Below are 16909 nucleotides of genomic sequence, written 5' to 3'. Positions count from 1 at the left end.
TGTGATTTGCTCTCGCTGGCACTTCTGTAGTAGGTATGTCCAAATAATTTAGAGTTTTCACGGGACGGTTTTTTTTGAAGACCCTCGCGTTTTTATCTAAAAGGAAGTCTACAAGATGCAGAACGTCATAAACACAGTGAAAGGGACGGCCCTGGGAGTGGCGGAGTTTCTCACTCCAGTGTTGAAGGTAAACTTGCATTAACGTTACGCGAGCTAGCTTGTTGATATGTGGCTGTCAAAGCTACCCAGTATGTTACAGTGACATGCGTCATTCTGGTTATTTCGTTGGTGTCATCGTAGCCACGACTTGGATACAAGCTAACAGCCGTAATGGGATCTAAAAATATTTGCACAGTTCTTGTAAACGCACAGCACTTCTGTTTACAGCTGGTTAATGCTATCCTATGCTATGCTAGCCCCCGGGTACCCCTCTAAGATACAGTGTTGGTTATGTTATTAATCACAGGAATCGAAATTCAAGGAGACCGGAGTCATTACACCAGAGGAGGTGAGAAACATGTACATTATCTCACCGTAGACAGCCACTCGGACTCATACATTCTGAGAAGCCATAGTTAGTGCTTAATCCTTTCTTTTTGTATTTTAGTTTGTAGCAGCTGGAGATCACTTGGTTCATCATTGTCCCACATGGAAGTGGTGAGTGTCCATTTGGATTTTGATGTACCTCGAAATAACAAAAGCACTTCAAAATATGCAAAACGATAGCAGACTACTTACTGACTGTGTACTTCTGCTTCTGTTCCAGAGGAAAACACTGTGCTATCACAATAACTTCAGATTATAATCACAAAATATTAAAGTTGAAGTAGGAGTCATTTATATTTATAAAGTAGTAATTACTGGATTGTACCTACCAATAATTTAGAGACATAAAAACGTAAGTAAAACCATTGTTGTCAGTCAGTATGTAGTGAATGTATTGGATTGCCCCCAGTTATTTGATGACTTCCTACTGAAGTCTGTGGGCTGAGACTGTGCTGTTAACAAATGTGGACAGTAAGTAAGCTGAATATGCAGAATCTTCATTAGAAGCTATATTTAAAAATAATGATGATAATACACCCAAGGGGGATGTTTGAGGGGTACAGAATGAAAGTATTGCTTTTCCACTAGAGAAAATATATTTAGTCTGAATTAATATTTAAAACATTTTCACAGGTTTGACAATGACTTTCTGTCCTGTTCTGTTTCCATGGTAGCAGCCAATAGCGTTGGGCGTTGCTGGTTGCCAGGGTTGTCTGTTGTTGGGTGCAGCTACTGTAGGCTGGCACTGGGTGAAAAGGAGTTTGCCAATCCTGCAGCTGCTTATTTGTCCCAGCAGCTGAGTGAGCGAGACGGGCAAAAACCAGAGTCAATATAGGCCGAGCATTCACTCCATTGACTGAGAGAAAGGAGAGAAACGCCATTCAAACACACACCCACATGACTACGGTTCTCCTTGATAGCTAACCTAACTCTTCGAGCAGCCACTCCTTTAATTATGCATTACTTTAAGCCTTCATATAAGCCTTTCTTTTTTATTCTATTGATATATATACATGGGGCTCTATGGGGATATGCTCTGTTGTGGCGTCGGCCTCATCCTTTTTTCCATATCTAACCATTTGATTTGATTGATCTAAAAAGCTACAGCTGTGGGAATTAATCTAATCTCATTTTAAAAACAAACAGATTGAAAACAAAAATAAAACAAACTAAAGCCATTCACATAAAGACTGTATTAAGCACTGTGATATATGATAACCATATTAAAACTGTGCTCTTAACTACCAGGCGGAGGCATCGATAACAGCATCAGTGTGGAAACAGTTGTTCAGTTCACCGTATTATTTCTGAGAAGACACATCTGTTACAGTGGCGCTCTAACATCTGGCATGTGTAGAGGTCTGTGTGCTTTACCCGTTGTATCAGACTGCTGTTGTTTTCAGGAGGCTTTAATAAAGATAAACACAGTCTACGTCCCCACGTTATTATGCGCGTAACTGGAGCGGGTTGGCTCACTTCAACAAACTACGGCCTAAAGAGATGAAGTCCAGAAATTGACGCGATGGTTTTCAGCAAACAACCTGGTGCTGAACTTATGGCTAGGCAATGAGTCAATTTGAAAATGTATCATCTTTCAATTGAATCCTGTGAGGAAATCATATATTGAGATGACACAATACACAATTACATCATCTAAATTGATAATAACAAGCCCATACTAACTCAAATTTCTCAGAAAATCTGATGTGAAATATTTTGAGTGAATAAAGGAAAGATTTGTTTTGGGTACATACCACAGTATTTTAGGCACAGGCATGAGTGATCGATTCCTCAAGTAGTCCCCATTTCAAATGAACTTGCAGCATCTCTCATTTCCTCTGCTTGACCCAAGACACAAACACCTTCAATTTTTAGAGCCAGCTCTTCGCCTCACTATCCGAGAGAAGTTTTTTGACCTACATGATGGAATAATGTGCAAGGCCCAGACGATATGGAGGGGGAAAGCAGTGACACCTGGGGCTGCAACGTCACAAGCACAGACACCCTCTTCTGGGAGTACTAGTTCTAATAAATGGATATCAAGGAGCTAGAAGCTTGTTTCGGTATTCGTCCCCAGAAAATTCCACTGGAGTGGTGGAAGTCCGAAAGGCAGCATTTGACACGATAAATACAATTTAATTGAATTAATACCGTGGTAACTGGTGGCACTACATTCATGGCACCATCGATTATGATTCTGTAAAAATGATGCAAATGCTTCACATGAATATATGACCTTTTTGGATCTTGAGTGGACTTTACAGTGCTCACTTCCCTGTTCTTGGTGAATTTCACAGTACAGTGAGATATTCTTTTCGAAGAAACCCACATGCGTCACATCATTTACTGTGTGTCAGCCTTTTGTACAAAGTTTTTTGTAGAAACGTGGAAACAGTTTCAGGTCACTATAACAGAATTTTGAAAACGCAGATTGACAGATGAAGTAACTCTGATGACTATTTATCTGGACATATAATTTAATACAATGTATAAAAGAACTGGCCACCGGGACATCACTTTGTTATGCATGCTAGCTCTAGCGTTAGCTAGATCAGATTCATGTCAACTGTGATATTAATGGGGATGCGGTTTTCGGCTAGCATAAAACAGGCTTAAAACAAAATGTACTTACCGGATAAAATTAACTGCTGATTTTGAGTAAAATCCTGATGGACGGGTCGCTGTGGTAGCCCTAAAGCATACCCCGCTTTGTCTGTTTTACTAAATAGGACCGTAATTTACAAAATGAACATCATTATGTATTGAAGAAGAATTTAAACTAGTAATTGAGACCATAAAATCATTGGAAAAATGTAGGTAATCTTTCTTTTCCGTCTTTATACTCTATTTCAAACATGTATGTAAACAACAACAAAAAACAAAGCAAATAACAATAGGCTAAATGGAATAAATGATAAACCCATACATACATTAACGCAAAAAAAATCTTACATGTGCAGAAAGGAGTAGGGCGAAGTATATTCATCATAATAATTAAGGTGAAAACTAGTAATTTGTTAATTTCCTCATAGAAAATCAAACTTGCTTTTACACCAATGGAGTTGCTCATTTATGCTGGGTGTGATGAGCATGCACCTGAAACAGTCACAGTTTGGTTTTGCCATAGAACCTTGGGCTGTATACCACAAAATGTTAAATAAATAGTAGCTAATTATTTCTATATTTGATTCATATTGTTTGGCAGTATTAACAAATCAAACAATCGTTAAAGGACAATATTATATTATTAATTTTCTCTACACGTGCTCAGAATCTTTGGAGTTGAAAGTAAGAACAAGTCATATGTTTATGTCTGTTGTTGCATCTCCCTTCAGGGCTACTGGGGAAGAAGTCAAGGTGAAGCCATATTTGCCCCAGGATAAACAGTTTCTCCTGACACGCAATGGTAAGAGGTGGATTTGAAATGGGTGTTGTTCATTTTCTATTTCTTTTTCATTTGTTCTTAACTGAATTTTAACTTCCAACATAAACAACTCCTGCTAGTTCCTTGTGATTCTCTCTGGAAGCAACTATAACATTTTCATGGGTTTGACTTCTTTAAAACTATTCTTACCTTTCTGGCATTTTTCTACTTTTCTTTTGTAAGCTCAAAATGCTTATAATAAGCGTATGGCACACTAAAAAGAGAAATCCACTAGGTGTTAAAACTCATCAATATTCAATTTAGATATATGTCTGATAAAAGCTAGGAGGCCTCGGGGAAGACCCAGGACCAGGTGGAGAGATTATATCTCCACACTGGCCCTGGAACACCTCAAGAACCCCCAGTTAGAGCTGGTTAATATGGCCCGGGAAAGGGAAGTTTGGCGTCCCCTGCTAGAGCTGCTGCCCCCGCGACCTGACCCCGGATATGTGGTTGAAGATGAGTGAGTATGGGTGATAAGTCTGATAAAAGTCTGACCAATCATTTTACTCGGTCCCAATAAAATTATTTGCCGAGCTCATGCTGCGAAGTGCACTTGAATGCCTGTCAAAGTGGAACCTCCTACTAGCAAATTTGACAGGCATTCCAGTGCACTTTACCAGGTTGGAGGTCCAAAAAGTCGGACTTCCCATGGCACTGGAACGCAGCCTTTCTCTCTCACCGCACATGTCAGGAGAGGAGGGAGCGTCAGAGGTCAGGCAGGGGGAAGAGGGTGGGACTTTTGAGGGAATTGCTGTGTCCTCTAATTGACAAATGCAAGAAAGGTAAGAAATGCTTTAAATATGACAAAAAACTCCAGTAATTCATTAAGACTTGACAAAGTTTGTTATTGTAAAGGCTCCTTGGCAGAATGTGTTCAGCTCTTTATTGATTGCTTATTAATTTTATACAGTTTGTTATTAACCCTTGTAAAATCTTTTGTTGTACAGATAGGGTTGTTGTGTTTTCTTCTATAACACACACATAGACTTCACACTGGTTTGTGTTTAAACCCACCTCTCTGTTTTGACTGGGGTCTTGCAGTTCCCTGTTACAAGCGTTGTAAACAGATGGAGTATTCAGATGAGCTGGAAGCCATCATAGAGGAGGACGATGGAGATGGGGGCTGGGTGGACACTTACCATAACTCAGGTTGGACACCATCTCTCAACATCCATACAGTGCATCTGTCCTGAGCATGGCTGCATGCTTAAAGCATGTCTTACTTATACCAGTTAGATTTACCAGATTCTGAAGCCACGATATCAATCATCAGTTCTTATAACTTAATGGTTTAAATTGAAATTACTTAAAATGATTTTTAAGAACATTTCCCGACACTTCTGTGTTTCACCAGGAGTGTTAGGAGTCACAGATGCTGTACAAGAAATTTCACTGGACAATAACAAGGTATGATTCATGCTTTTTTTTTCTCGTTTCGTGTTGATTCTGATTAATACAATATGAAATCCAAAACTTCCAAATGTAAACCTGTACCCAACCTCCCGCCCAATGACAGCTGAGATCGTCTTCATCCCCCTGACTCTGTTAAGGATTAGCAGTTACAGATAATGAAAGGATGGATAGGTACTAAGTGGTTCTAACCAATATTTTTACCATAACAATATGGCAAATGACAAGGGTTGTCAAAAAAATCGATACTCAGAAAATGATTGCTACTAAACTTTGTTATAGATACTAACTTGTAAAAGTATCAAAGAGGCTAGTCTGGCTACAACCTGAGAGTGGCGGCTGCAACCAGACACTCTTGACTTTGGCCTCAACAGTGCCGTCTCCACCTCCAATTGACGCGTAACGTCACCCAGCAGGGCTGCAGACAGAACTGACACTTATTCTTCTTTTACACTTTATTCTTGTTGATAGGTTAAAATGTTTTTGTATAGTTGCACTGTCGTTATTTGCCGCTCTGTGTGCCATGAATTGCCCCCCGGGGACAAATAAAGTTTTTTGAATTGAATTGAATTGAAGCTACAGCTCATCTCTCTGTGCACATCATCACTGGCTCATCACATTAATGAGCTGGAGGACCTTCATTACCAGTTTTAGTAGAAAATAAACAAATCAAAAGTGCCTTTGGCCCTGGAGCTAAGAAACCCCCAATGAGAAAGCTTTCTCCTTTTTTTCCCATGTACACCACACATTCTCCCAAATTGATTCCTTCTTACTCAATAAAAACCTTTTTCGACTGCGTGAATGCATGTGAATATCACCCAATAGTCACTTCTGACCACGCTCCTACCGTAGTTGACATTAGTTTTCCACAGGATACAATTCCACGTTCACCATGGAGGTTCGGCTCACACAGACTGTCGGATAGTAAGTTTTTAAAGAATTTGTTGCGACTCAAATCCAGTCTTGCATAGAGTTTAATGATATCCCTGATGTCAGCAGTGGAACTCTGGGAAGCACTTAAAGCTACTGTTCGAGGACAAGTGATATCCTATGTTTCTCAAATGAGAAGGGCTGAACGGGCTAGGCTGGTGGAAATTGCGGAGGAACTGGTAAAGCTCGATGGAACTTACTGCAGCGACCCCCAATCCCTTAGATTGCTGAACGTACCCTCAGATTGATAAAAACATAGCTACAGAGCTCGGTAGACCCATCTCTCTGTTGGAGGTGCTAGAAGCGATCAAGACTTTCTTGGGTTTAGCTTCGTATGTAACCCCCTCTGCATCTGTAAACACTAACACCGTCCATTCAGCATGTTTCCCTCTCAGGCGTGGCACCTGGCAGGGCGGTCTGCCTTCACCCTTGTTGTTCAAAATAGCCATCGAGCCATTAGCCATCTGGTTTAGCAACCAGAATGAGTTTGAAGACATCACTCATTTTGGCCTAGTCCACAAGTTCTCCTTATATGCCAATGACTTTCTCCTATTTATTTCAAACCCCACAACCTCCCTCCCCCCAGTTTTATCAATCCTGGATCAGTTTGGTCACCTATCGGGGTATAAATTGAATATTCAGATGTGAGTTACTTTTTGTCAACAACTTGGCAAGATCCCTCCCACAATCCATGTTCCCCTTTAAAACAACAAGGGGTTCAAGTATTTGGGGGTGTTTGTCACCAGCTCCTTCTGGGACCTTTTTCAAAAGACCTTCCAGCCGCTATTGGATAAATGCAAGTCAGACTTTTCTAGATGAGTAGGCCTCCCCCTGTCCCTTGCAGGCCTGGTTAATCTCATTAAGATGGTAATTTTACCAAAGTTTCTCAACATCTCCCAATTTGTCTTAACAAATCGTTCTTCACTAACCTAGACCAACAACCTAACGCCTTAATCTGGCAAGATAAACTAGCCAGTATCAGACAACATATTCATCAACTCCCTAACCTGAATGGGGGACTAGCACTCCCTTGTTTCCACCACTACTTTTGGGCCTGCAACATTAATAAACTTTTATATTGGCTCCGCGGTGGAGTTACGGACGCCTGCCCGCCCTGGGCTCATACTGAGGTAACATCTTCCTCTTGCTCTTTGCACTCTACGGTTTGCTCACAGCTCCCCATAACTGCCCACAAGGTCTCATCCAATCTGGTTGTCGTTTATACCATTAAAATTTGGATCCACTTCAGGAAGCAGTACGGCTGGCAAAGGGCTTTGATCCTTGCCCCAGTTTTGAATAATTTTGTATTCTTCCTTCCTGCACCGACGCTACATTCCACATATGGTCAGATAAGGGCCTCGAAACTCTTAAGGACCTGTATGACGAAGGTTTTTTTTTGTCCTTTGCATCTATGTTGGACACATACAGCCGGCCTAATAGCCACTTTTTTACCGCACATATAATAGCACATACTTTACCGGCGTGAGTACCACAGGCCACACCGCGGCTAATACCCAGTTCAGACCAATAATTCGCAATGCGACATAACAGTTTTAGAACATTACAGGTGAAAATTTCAGCGGTGTGAACTGACCAGTCTTATCTGGACTCAAGCTGGCTGGCGGTGTCGCCTGTGACTCAGCTTGTCAAATAGGCAGCAGCAGGTTATAGAACGCAACACACGTAACCTGCTTCAACAATCAATAAAGTCTTAGCAAAGTCCGCTGGTCAAGTCTCTGACAAACTGTCAGCTGGTTGAAAAGGCCGTTATGAATGGAGGTTCAATGTGTGTGTGTGTTTGAGCAAGAGAGCAATACAATGTATAAGGAGAGGGAGTGCCGTTATTACGAAAAAAACAGTGAATCGGGGAAATAAAATATTTTTTTTGCCGTTTCATCACAACTAGAAATTTAGACTTTGTCCTCATTTATATTTTATGATGCTAAAAATTATATCCAGTCACGGAAAAAGCCTGAGAAGTGGGAGGTTAGAACGAAAGTACAGAGGGGCGTTGCTATGGAGATGACATACCATCTAGTCTCATACCTCGTCTTACTGGTGTGAACTGGCAGGTTTCAGAACGTTGCAGACCGGCACGTTGCAAGTTTCAACTTGAATCTTTGGTCTGAACTGGGCTTTACATGAGAAAATACTGAAAATTAAAAAATAGTGTTAAAATATCGTCTCGTCACATGAGCTGAGGGTCTGGTCACACCCCTATTGTTTATCATTCATTCGTCTTCAACCGCTTGTCCCTGTCGGGGTCGCGGAGGGCTGGAGCCGATCCCAGCTGACATCAGGCGTGAGGCGGGATACACCCGCATTGTATGCCTTGAGAACAATCTTGTCCATTTAGTTTCAATTTCTTTAACAGTGGGAAGTTGTAAATGGGTCCTTTTTCATTTGAATTCCTCTAGGACAAGAATATGAATGCCGCATCTGCAGCATGTTGTGTTGGTGGTGACAATGGTGAAGATGATGATGATGATGGAGAAGCAGCAGATATGGAAGGTACTCCTATCCTTCCAGTAATGAAGCATTTTGTTTCTCAAAGACAGCCTGCACTGTAACTCATGTTGTCCTTATTGCTGTCCTTTCAGAGTATGAGGAAAATGGCCTGTTGGAAATGGATGAGGTAGATACACTTTTTGTGTAATCTAATACTAATTATCGTCTGTCCAACTACCACATTAGACTTCTTTCTCCCTGTCTAGGCCACCTTGGACACCACTAAAATGGTTGAAACCAAAACCAAAGCAGAGCTGGGAAGTGAAGATGCCATCCTCCAGACAAGAACATATGACCTGTACATCACATATGATAAATACTACCAGACCCCTCGACTCTGGCTGTTTGGATATGATGAAGTATGTACCTGGGCAAAAGTGCACTTCTTAAGAGGGGGTGTCCCCTGTTTATATTTAAAAAAAAAAAAAAAAGGCCGGCTGTGTTTATCTGCTCCATAGGAGACAAGAGCCCTTTGTTATATAGGACAATTTAATGCACATTTATAGAATCTGAGATTTTATAATTGTGAAAGTGTAATTCCAGCACAAAATCATCCCATGGCTAACGCTGATTAGCTCTGGGCAGTACGGTGAAGGCATTCAAAACTCTTTTTTAACCACTAATACTGCTGAAAATAACAGCAAACCTCTGCAGCATGAGAAGAGTCCCTACACACAAAACAAAGCACCAATGGGCTCCTTCCTTTGGGATTGACTTTGGTCATCCACTTGAATGGACTTAACTATGAGAGGAGCTGGTACAGGGGCCAGTAGGTAAGTCTTTAAAACACTCTTTTAATAAACTCTGGGTTCACTAACTACGTTGTTGGTGCTTTGTTTTCTGTGTTGCACCAACGACGTAATTGGTTAAAAAAGACGTTTTAATGCCTTCACCGTACTGCCCCGAGCTAATCAGCGTTAGCCGCATCCGGCTGTTCGCGCCTCTCTGAGATTTTTGAGATTAGTTGTTACATGAAAAAAACTGTCGATGGCTTATTTAATGATACAAGTGCCGAAAAACAGCATAGGATGATTTGCGCCGGAATTGCACTTTAACTATACTTCTCTGTAGCAGTCAAGTGACATTTTAGGAGAGATACAGACTTTTATTAATCAAAGGAACTAGTAAGTTGATATTCTCTTGCTTAAAGTTATAATCCGTCAGACCTTCATCTAGTTAATTGACCGTATTCTAACCTATGTCTAGCGTCATTCCGTTCCTAAATGCAAATGCGCTGCAAGGTTAAGTCCGCTGTTTACGTCAGTCAGCAGCGGTTGGTCTGGTGGAGCTCTGGAGGAACAGGCTCACCTACAATTACATCTGACCGCCAAAGAGGCCACTAGAAACAAGGTTTCTCAAGTCTTACGGATCACAGAGATTAAAGCTGCAGTAAGCGGTTGTTTTTTAAAAGTAGGGGCTAGAACCACCCCAAACAGAACTCTCATAGACACAGCACGAACAAATCACTCACCATCAGCTGATCAAGGGGTTGTGTCTCCCAGGATAGGCAACCACTGACTGTAGAACAGATGTATGAGGATATCAGCCAGGACCACGTGAAGAAGACAGTGACCATTGAGAACCATCCCCACCTTCCTCCACCTGCCATGTGCTCTGTCCACCCCTGCAGGTGAGAAGGACACCTCTTTTTTTTTTGGGGGGGGGGGGGGGGGGGGGCACACTGTACCCTTTTGGGTTTTCTATTGCTCTTATCTTATACATGATGCCACAGTCATTATTAATTTCATAAAATTAATTTCAGAAATTATCATAAATGAATAAATATAGCATGTTATATATAACATAGGTTCAAGTGTTTTTTGTATTTTGAACATAGAATGAATATCTCTTCGTTTTAAGCTTTGTATTTTATGTATTTTTGTGTGCCAACACAAGAGTCTGGATAATAATAATAATGATAATAAAATGTTAATTCCTCTTCAGAAGGGATTTGATGGTCCCTGCAATTAGGTGTGGGAAAAAATAATATATTTATATATATAGCTTATCCACCCAGTGGCCTGGAAAATATCGATATATTGGATATCAGCAAAGAATCCAATATTGTGCATCCCTACCACGTGTTCAAAATGTTATTTTTGCTCCGATATTTTGACAATATTTTACTTTCAGACATGCTGAAGTGATGAAAAAGATCATTGAGACTGTGGCAGACGGGGGAGGAGAGCTGGGGGTCCACATGTATCCTTTCATGGTAATAACCGATTACTGCTTCTTTGTTTTCTGCAACTTGGGAGAATGTTTATCAAGGTTTTGTAGCCTGTTCTTCGGCACAAAACAGCCAAACTGGGTTTGCCCTTAGAAAAGACCACTGACCCACCACTGTCACCGCAGAAAGATTGCATGTTTTGTTTCATGCAATAATAGTTCTTTAAGGAATTCCTGTTTGGAGAGAGAGCAGCGGTGACAGCCTTTCAGTTTTCACACCAGTATAACTTTGTTTCCCGAAGTCTCCTGACTGTTGATGGCTGACACCAGTTTCAATCACATGGAATATGACAGTTATTTACAGAAATATAGTTATATGAGGCTTCAAAGTTTTACTAAAAATGATCTTTTTGTTTGGATGACAACAGCAGGCCATTTACAGTGCCTTGCGAAAGTATTCGGCCCCCTTGAACCTTTCAACATTTCGCCACATTTCAGGCTTCAAACATAAAGATATAAAAGTGTAATTTTTTGTCAAGAATCAACAACAAGTAGGACACAATCGTGAAGTGGAATGAAATTTATTGGATACTTTAAACTTTTTTAACAAATAAAAAACTGAAAAGTGGGGCGTGCAATATTATTCGGCCCCCTTGCGCTAATACTTTGTAGCGCCACCTTTTGCTGCAATTACAGCTGCAAGTCGCTTGGGGTATGTCTCTATCAGTTTTGCACACCGAGAGACTGGAATTCTTGCCCATTCTGCCTTGCAAAACAGCTCGAGCTCAGTGAGGTTGGATGGAGAGCGTTTGTGAACAGCAGTCTTCAGCTCTTTCCACAGATTCTCGATTGGATTCAGGTCTGGACTTTGACTTGGCCATTCTAACACCTGGATATGTCTATTTGTGAACCATTCCATTGTAGATTTGGCTTTATGTTTTGGATCATTGTCCTGTTGGAAGATAAATCTCCGTCCCAGTCTCAGGTCTTTTGCAGACTCCAACAGGTTTTCTTCCAGAATGGTCCTGTATTTGGCTCCATCCATCTTCCCATCAATTGTAGCCATCTTCCCTGTCTGTGCTGAAGAAAAGCAGGCCCAAACCATGATGCTGCCACCACCATGTTTGACAGTGGGGATGGTGTGTTCAGGGTGATGAGCTGTGTTGCTTTTACGCCAAACATATCGTTTTGCATTGTGGCCAAAAAGTTTCATCTGACCAGAGCACCTTCTTCCACATGTTTGGTGTGTCTCCCAGGTGGCTTGTGGCAAACTTTAAACAAGACTTTTTATGGATATCTTTGAGAAATGGCTTTCTTCTTGCCACTCTTCCATAAAGGCCAGATTTGTGCAGTGCACGACTGATTGTTGTCCTATGGACAGACTCTCCCATCTCAGCTGTAGTTATCTGCAGTTCATCCAGAGTGATCATGGGCCTCTTGGCTGCATCTCTAATCAGTCTTCTCCTTGTTTGAGATGAAAGTTTGGAGGGACGGCCGGGTCTTGGTAGATTTGCAGTGGTCTGATACTCCTTCCATTTCAATATAATTGCTTGCACAGTGCTCCTAGAGATGTTTAAAGCTTGGGAAATCTTTTTGTATCCAAATCCGGCTTTAAACTTCTCCACAACAGTATCTCGGACCTGCCTGGTGTGTTCCTTTGTCTTCATGGTTCTCTCTGCGCTTTAAACAGAACCCTGAGACTATCAAAGAGCAGGTGCATTTATACGGAGACTTGATTACACACAGGTGCATTCTATTTATCATCATCAGTCATTTAGGACAACATTGGATCATTCAAAGATCCTCACTGAACTTCTGGAGTGAGTTTGCTGCACTGAAAGTAAAGGGGCCGAATAATATTGCACGCCCCACTTTTCAGTTTTTTATTTGTTAAAAAAGTTTAAAGTATCCAATAAATTTCGTTCCACTTCACGATTGTGTCCTACTTGTTGTTGATTCTTGACAAAAAATTACACTTTTATATCTTTATGTTTGAAGCCTGAAATGTGGCGAAATGTTGAAAGGTTCAAGGGGGCCGAATACTTTCGCAAGGCACTGTAAGTAATGTTTCCTCACATGTAGCCTTCCTCTTGCTTAATGAATACGATTGCAGCTGTGACAGTGTCTTCTCCACAAACTACTCACTAGTGTGGTTTTTTGGCGGCCTGTTTTACTTTTAGTCCAGTCTAGTTTTAGTCGACTAAAAGTCTGAGCATTTTAGTCTAGTTTTAGTCGACTAAAAGTCTGATCATTTTAGTCTAGTTTTAGTAGACTAAAAGTCTGAGCATTTTAGTCTAGTTTTAGTCGACTAAAAGTCTGAGCATTTTAGTCTAGTTTTAGTCGACAAAAACTTATGACATTTTAGTCTAGTTTTAGTCAAAGAAAATTGTATATTAGTCTCTTTTTAAATTATATAAATATTATATATTTTATATTATTATATTAAATCAATATAATAAAAGTACCTAGTAGTATTGACAAAAGCAACATTTTATTTTTAGCCAAACCCATGCAGATATCTTTAGTTTATGTACAGGTCTAGAATAAGTTATTCAAAGTCATGTTGATGCTAAATTCAGTTCAGTGTGAAATACAAAACTAGTGAAAGTATTTGGCCAACAAGGGGCAGTTTAGTGCACTTATAGAGTGAGTGAGTCAGTCAGGTAGGAACTAAAAACACACACACACACACACACACACACACACACACACACACATACATACATACACCCTCTCAGCTCCAGTGGCTAACTAAAGCCTAAAGCTAGCGTTAAAACCCGACACATTAACCGTAGCCTCATGTCGCACAAGCTTTCTAAAACAGAAAGTATAGTTACGTTATGTTTTGAATTACCTAAATGTCATTTTGGGATGCCCTGAGGTGTCTTTTAAGGTGGTGCTTTTTCCTGTGATTCTGTGGTCGCATTTCTCCCTTTCTTTTTCCACACATCCCGTTTTCCTTTCCACGTCTATGTTATGAAAGTGTTTTTTTTTCCTTTTTCTCCCAAAGACGACCCCCGGCTGGTGTCACACTTTGTACTCATTTTTCTTTAGTTGTCGTTAACGCTAACTCACAGCAGCGGCATCTTCTGAATATAAAAAATGCCGCTTGTGGGGAAGTGACGTCGCCCAGACGCGAGACTGGGAGAAAACTACAAAATAATAATAATAACGTGACTAAACAAGACTAAACGTTATTTTGTCTATTATTTATTTATATTTCGACATTTTAGCATAGTTTTTATTTTGTGAACCACATTTCGTCTCGTTTTTATTCGTCAACGAAATTGCATTATATATTTAGTCTTAGTCATCGTCACATGATCAGCATTTCCGTTTCGTCTCGTCTAGTTTTCGTCACGTGATAAAGGTTCGTTGACAACAATATTTCGTCATCTTTTTCGTTGACGAAAGCAACAGTATCACTCACTAGTTCAGAAAATGTGCATGTCATACCCCTCTCTCTCTCTCTCGCACTGATTCCATTCAACGTAATGTTGCATAAAAAGTAAAGGTAAGGTGGCCCAGATTCACAAGGTCAACTTATTTACAAGTGACAAAACACTCCACCTTTAAAAATTCTGTGTGCGCACACGGATCATTTTCCGCGCTGGGTTGTACTACACCACTGGATAGGAGTGCTCACTCTACTTTGCCGAGTTGCTGTGATTTCCCTCCGTGCTCCTGTGTTTTCCTCAACTAAGACTTTTTTAGGTATCTTCTGATTTTCCTCAAGTTTGTCCAGGCTGTCATTCCTACAATAGAATACGACTACACAAGACACTTCACCATGTAGCTTCATGAATCTGCCTGCACAACATGGGAAATATCAGCTCTTCTGCCTCTGTGTTGAGATTATATCCGTTCTGGTGGAATTACAGCCAATTTGTGAAGCATTTGTATAACTGTGAGACACTTTGCGTGGGTGCAGGACATGGAAAATGTTGGAGGTATGTGACACAACTTTCTGTTAAAGGAACAGTCTGACATTGTGGGAAACAGACTTCTTTTCCATGAAACCCAGAGTCAGATAAGAAGATTAATACCGATTTTATCAGTGTGCATCCATTAAGCTTCAGAGATATATGTGTTCTGTCTGGCTTTTGCTAGCCTAGCTATGGCCTGAATAGTATTCCTCTCATCAAAGTAAGCAATGTCTTTTTTTCATGTTGTATTGTTTTATTTCACCTGTGGAAAAATAAAAATGTAAAAACATCATACTTTGTAACTACGAGCTTGCTAATTAACAAGTTGTTGAAGGGTTTATGACTACTTCCAGTCTTTGTGCTAAGTTAGGCCAACACATGGAAATGACACTTATAATCCATCTTTTCATCTGACTCTGGGTAAGACTGCGGATGAGGCTTTGCCTCAAAAGCCGGTCTGCACCTATGAAGTTTCTCCACAGGTTTAATGTTGTGACCACAATGTGGTGAGCTCTTGCACTTACATACATCAAATAAGCCATCGAGACAGTTTTTTTTTGTGTAACAACTATTATCGGAGAGATCTGGCAGAGTCGCTAACAGCTGGATGTGGCTAACGCAGATTAGCTCGAGGCAGTACAGTGAAGGCATTCAAATGTCTTTTTTAACCGCTAATACTGCTCAAAATAACAGCGAACCTCTGCAGCAGCATGAGTAGAGTCCCTACACAGAGAACAAAGCGCCAACAATGTAGTTAGTGAACCCAGAGTTTATTAAAGAGTGTTTTTAAAGAGATAGACTGGCCTCCTCTCCAGGGTGGACCCAGCCTCATGCCTGATGTCAGCTGGGATCGGCTCCAGCCCCCCCACGACCCCGATAGGGACAAGAGGTTGAAGATGGATGGATGGATGGATAGATGGTGTTTTGAAAGACGTACCTACTGGCCCCTGTACCAGCTCCTCTCATATTAAAGTCATTTCAAACACTCTTTTGATAAACTCTGGATTCACTACGTTGTTGGTGCTTTGTTTTATGAGTAGGGATACCTACAGTGCCTATAGAAAGCCATCACCCTTTTGAAATAGTCACTTTTTTTGTTTTTCAGCCTGAAGTGACCATACATTAAACAAAATAGATTTTTCCAGCGTGATTTACACATTTTGCCTTAATAAAAAATGAAAAACTAGAATAGCAGTGTTGGGAAAGTGATGAGTCCCTTTAGAATCACCATTATAAAAATTATAAACCAATCACCTTCCAGATCACACACCGAGTTAATTGGCCTCCACCTGACATCAACTGTGGTGTTTTTGATTTTACTTCAGAATAAAATCAGCTGTTCTTTGAGGATTCCACTCCTAGTCCGCATGGTAACACAAAGACTTCACCATGGTTGGAAAGATGCTTTAGAAAGATCTCAGGATAAAGTTGTGGATAGGCACAAGTTAGGAGAAGGATATAAACAGATTTCAAAGGCTTTAACTATCTGTCTGAGGACCGTTCAGAGTATTGTCCAGAAGTGGAAGGCATATGGATCCACCCAGACCTGGCCTAGATCGGGCCACCCCTCCAAACTAGATGACCAAGCCAGGAAAAGATTGATCAGGGAAGCTACCAAGAGGACCACGGTGACCTTGGAGGAGTTCCAAGTCTTAAAGACAGGTCGGTCGATCTGTTCATGTGACAACAATTTCACAAGTTCTACATGTGGCAGGGAGGAGAGAAAGAAGCCTCTTCTGAAAAAAGGTCACACTGAGTCTCATAAAAAAAAATAAAAAAAAATTGAAGATTCTGATACCATGTGGCAAATGGTTTTATGGTCACATGAGACCAAAACTGAACTTTTGGGCTGAACTCTAACACCACCCAAAAAACACCATCCCTACAGTGAAGCCTGGTGGTGGCAGCATTGTGTTGTGGGCTTGTTTCTCTTCAGCAGGGACTGGGCAGTTGGTCAGGGCTGAAGAGAAAATGATTGGTGCCAAGTCCACCC

General features: G+C 40.8%; 1 protein-coding gene across 1 annotated transcript; it reads left to right on the top strand.

Moving 5' to 3' along the window:
- The first annotated feature begins 7 nt into the window (after positions 1–7).
- On the top strand, positions 8–15218 carry atg3 (autophagy related 3). Its single transcript, XM_083937624.1, has 12 exons — positions 8–187; positions 467–508; positions 608–657; positions 3882–3952; positions 5015–5122; positions 5328–5380; positions 8731–8824; positions 8914–8948; positions 9028–9180; positions 10324–10451; positions 10955–11023; positions 14705–15218. Exons 1-12 carry the CDS (start codon positions 116–118, stop codon positions 14784–14786), a joined length of 957 nt encoding a protein of 318 aa, XP_083793750.1. The 5' UTR covers positions 8–115; the 3' UTR covers positions 14787–15218.
- The last annotated feature ends 1691 nt before the right edge of the window (positions 15219–16909 follow it).

The sequence above is a fragment of the Echiichthys vipera genome, assembly GCF_963691815.1.
Source record: "Echiichthys vipera genome assembly, chromosome: 23".
NCBI classification, from domain to species: domain Eukaryota; kingdom Metazoa; phylum Chordata; class Actinopteri; order Perciformes; family Trachinidae; genus Echiichthys; species Echiichthys vipera.
The sequence above is the reverse complement of the archived record's forward strand: the minus strand, read 5'-3'. Positions and strand labels throughout refer to the sequence as shown.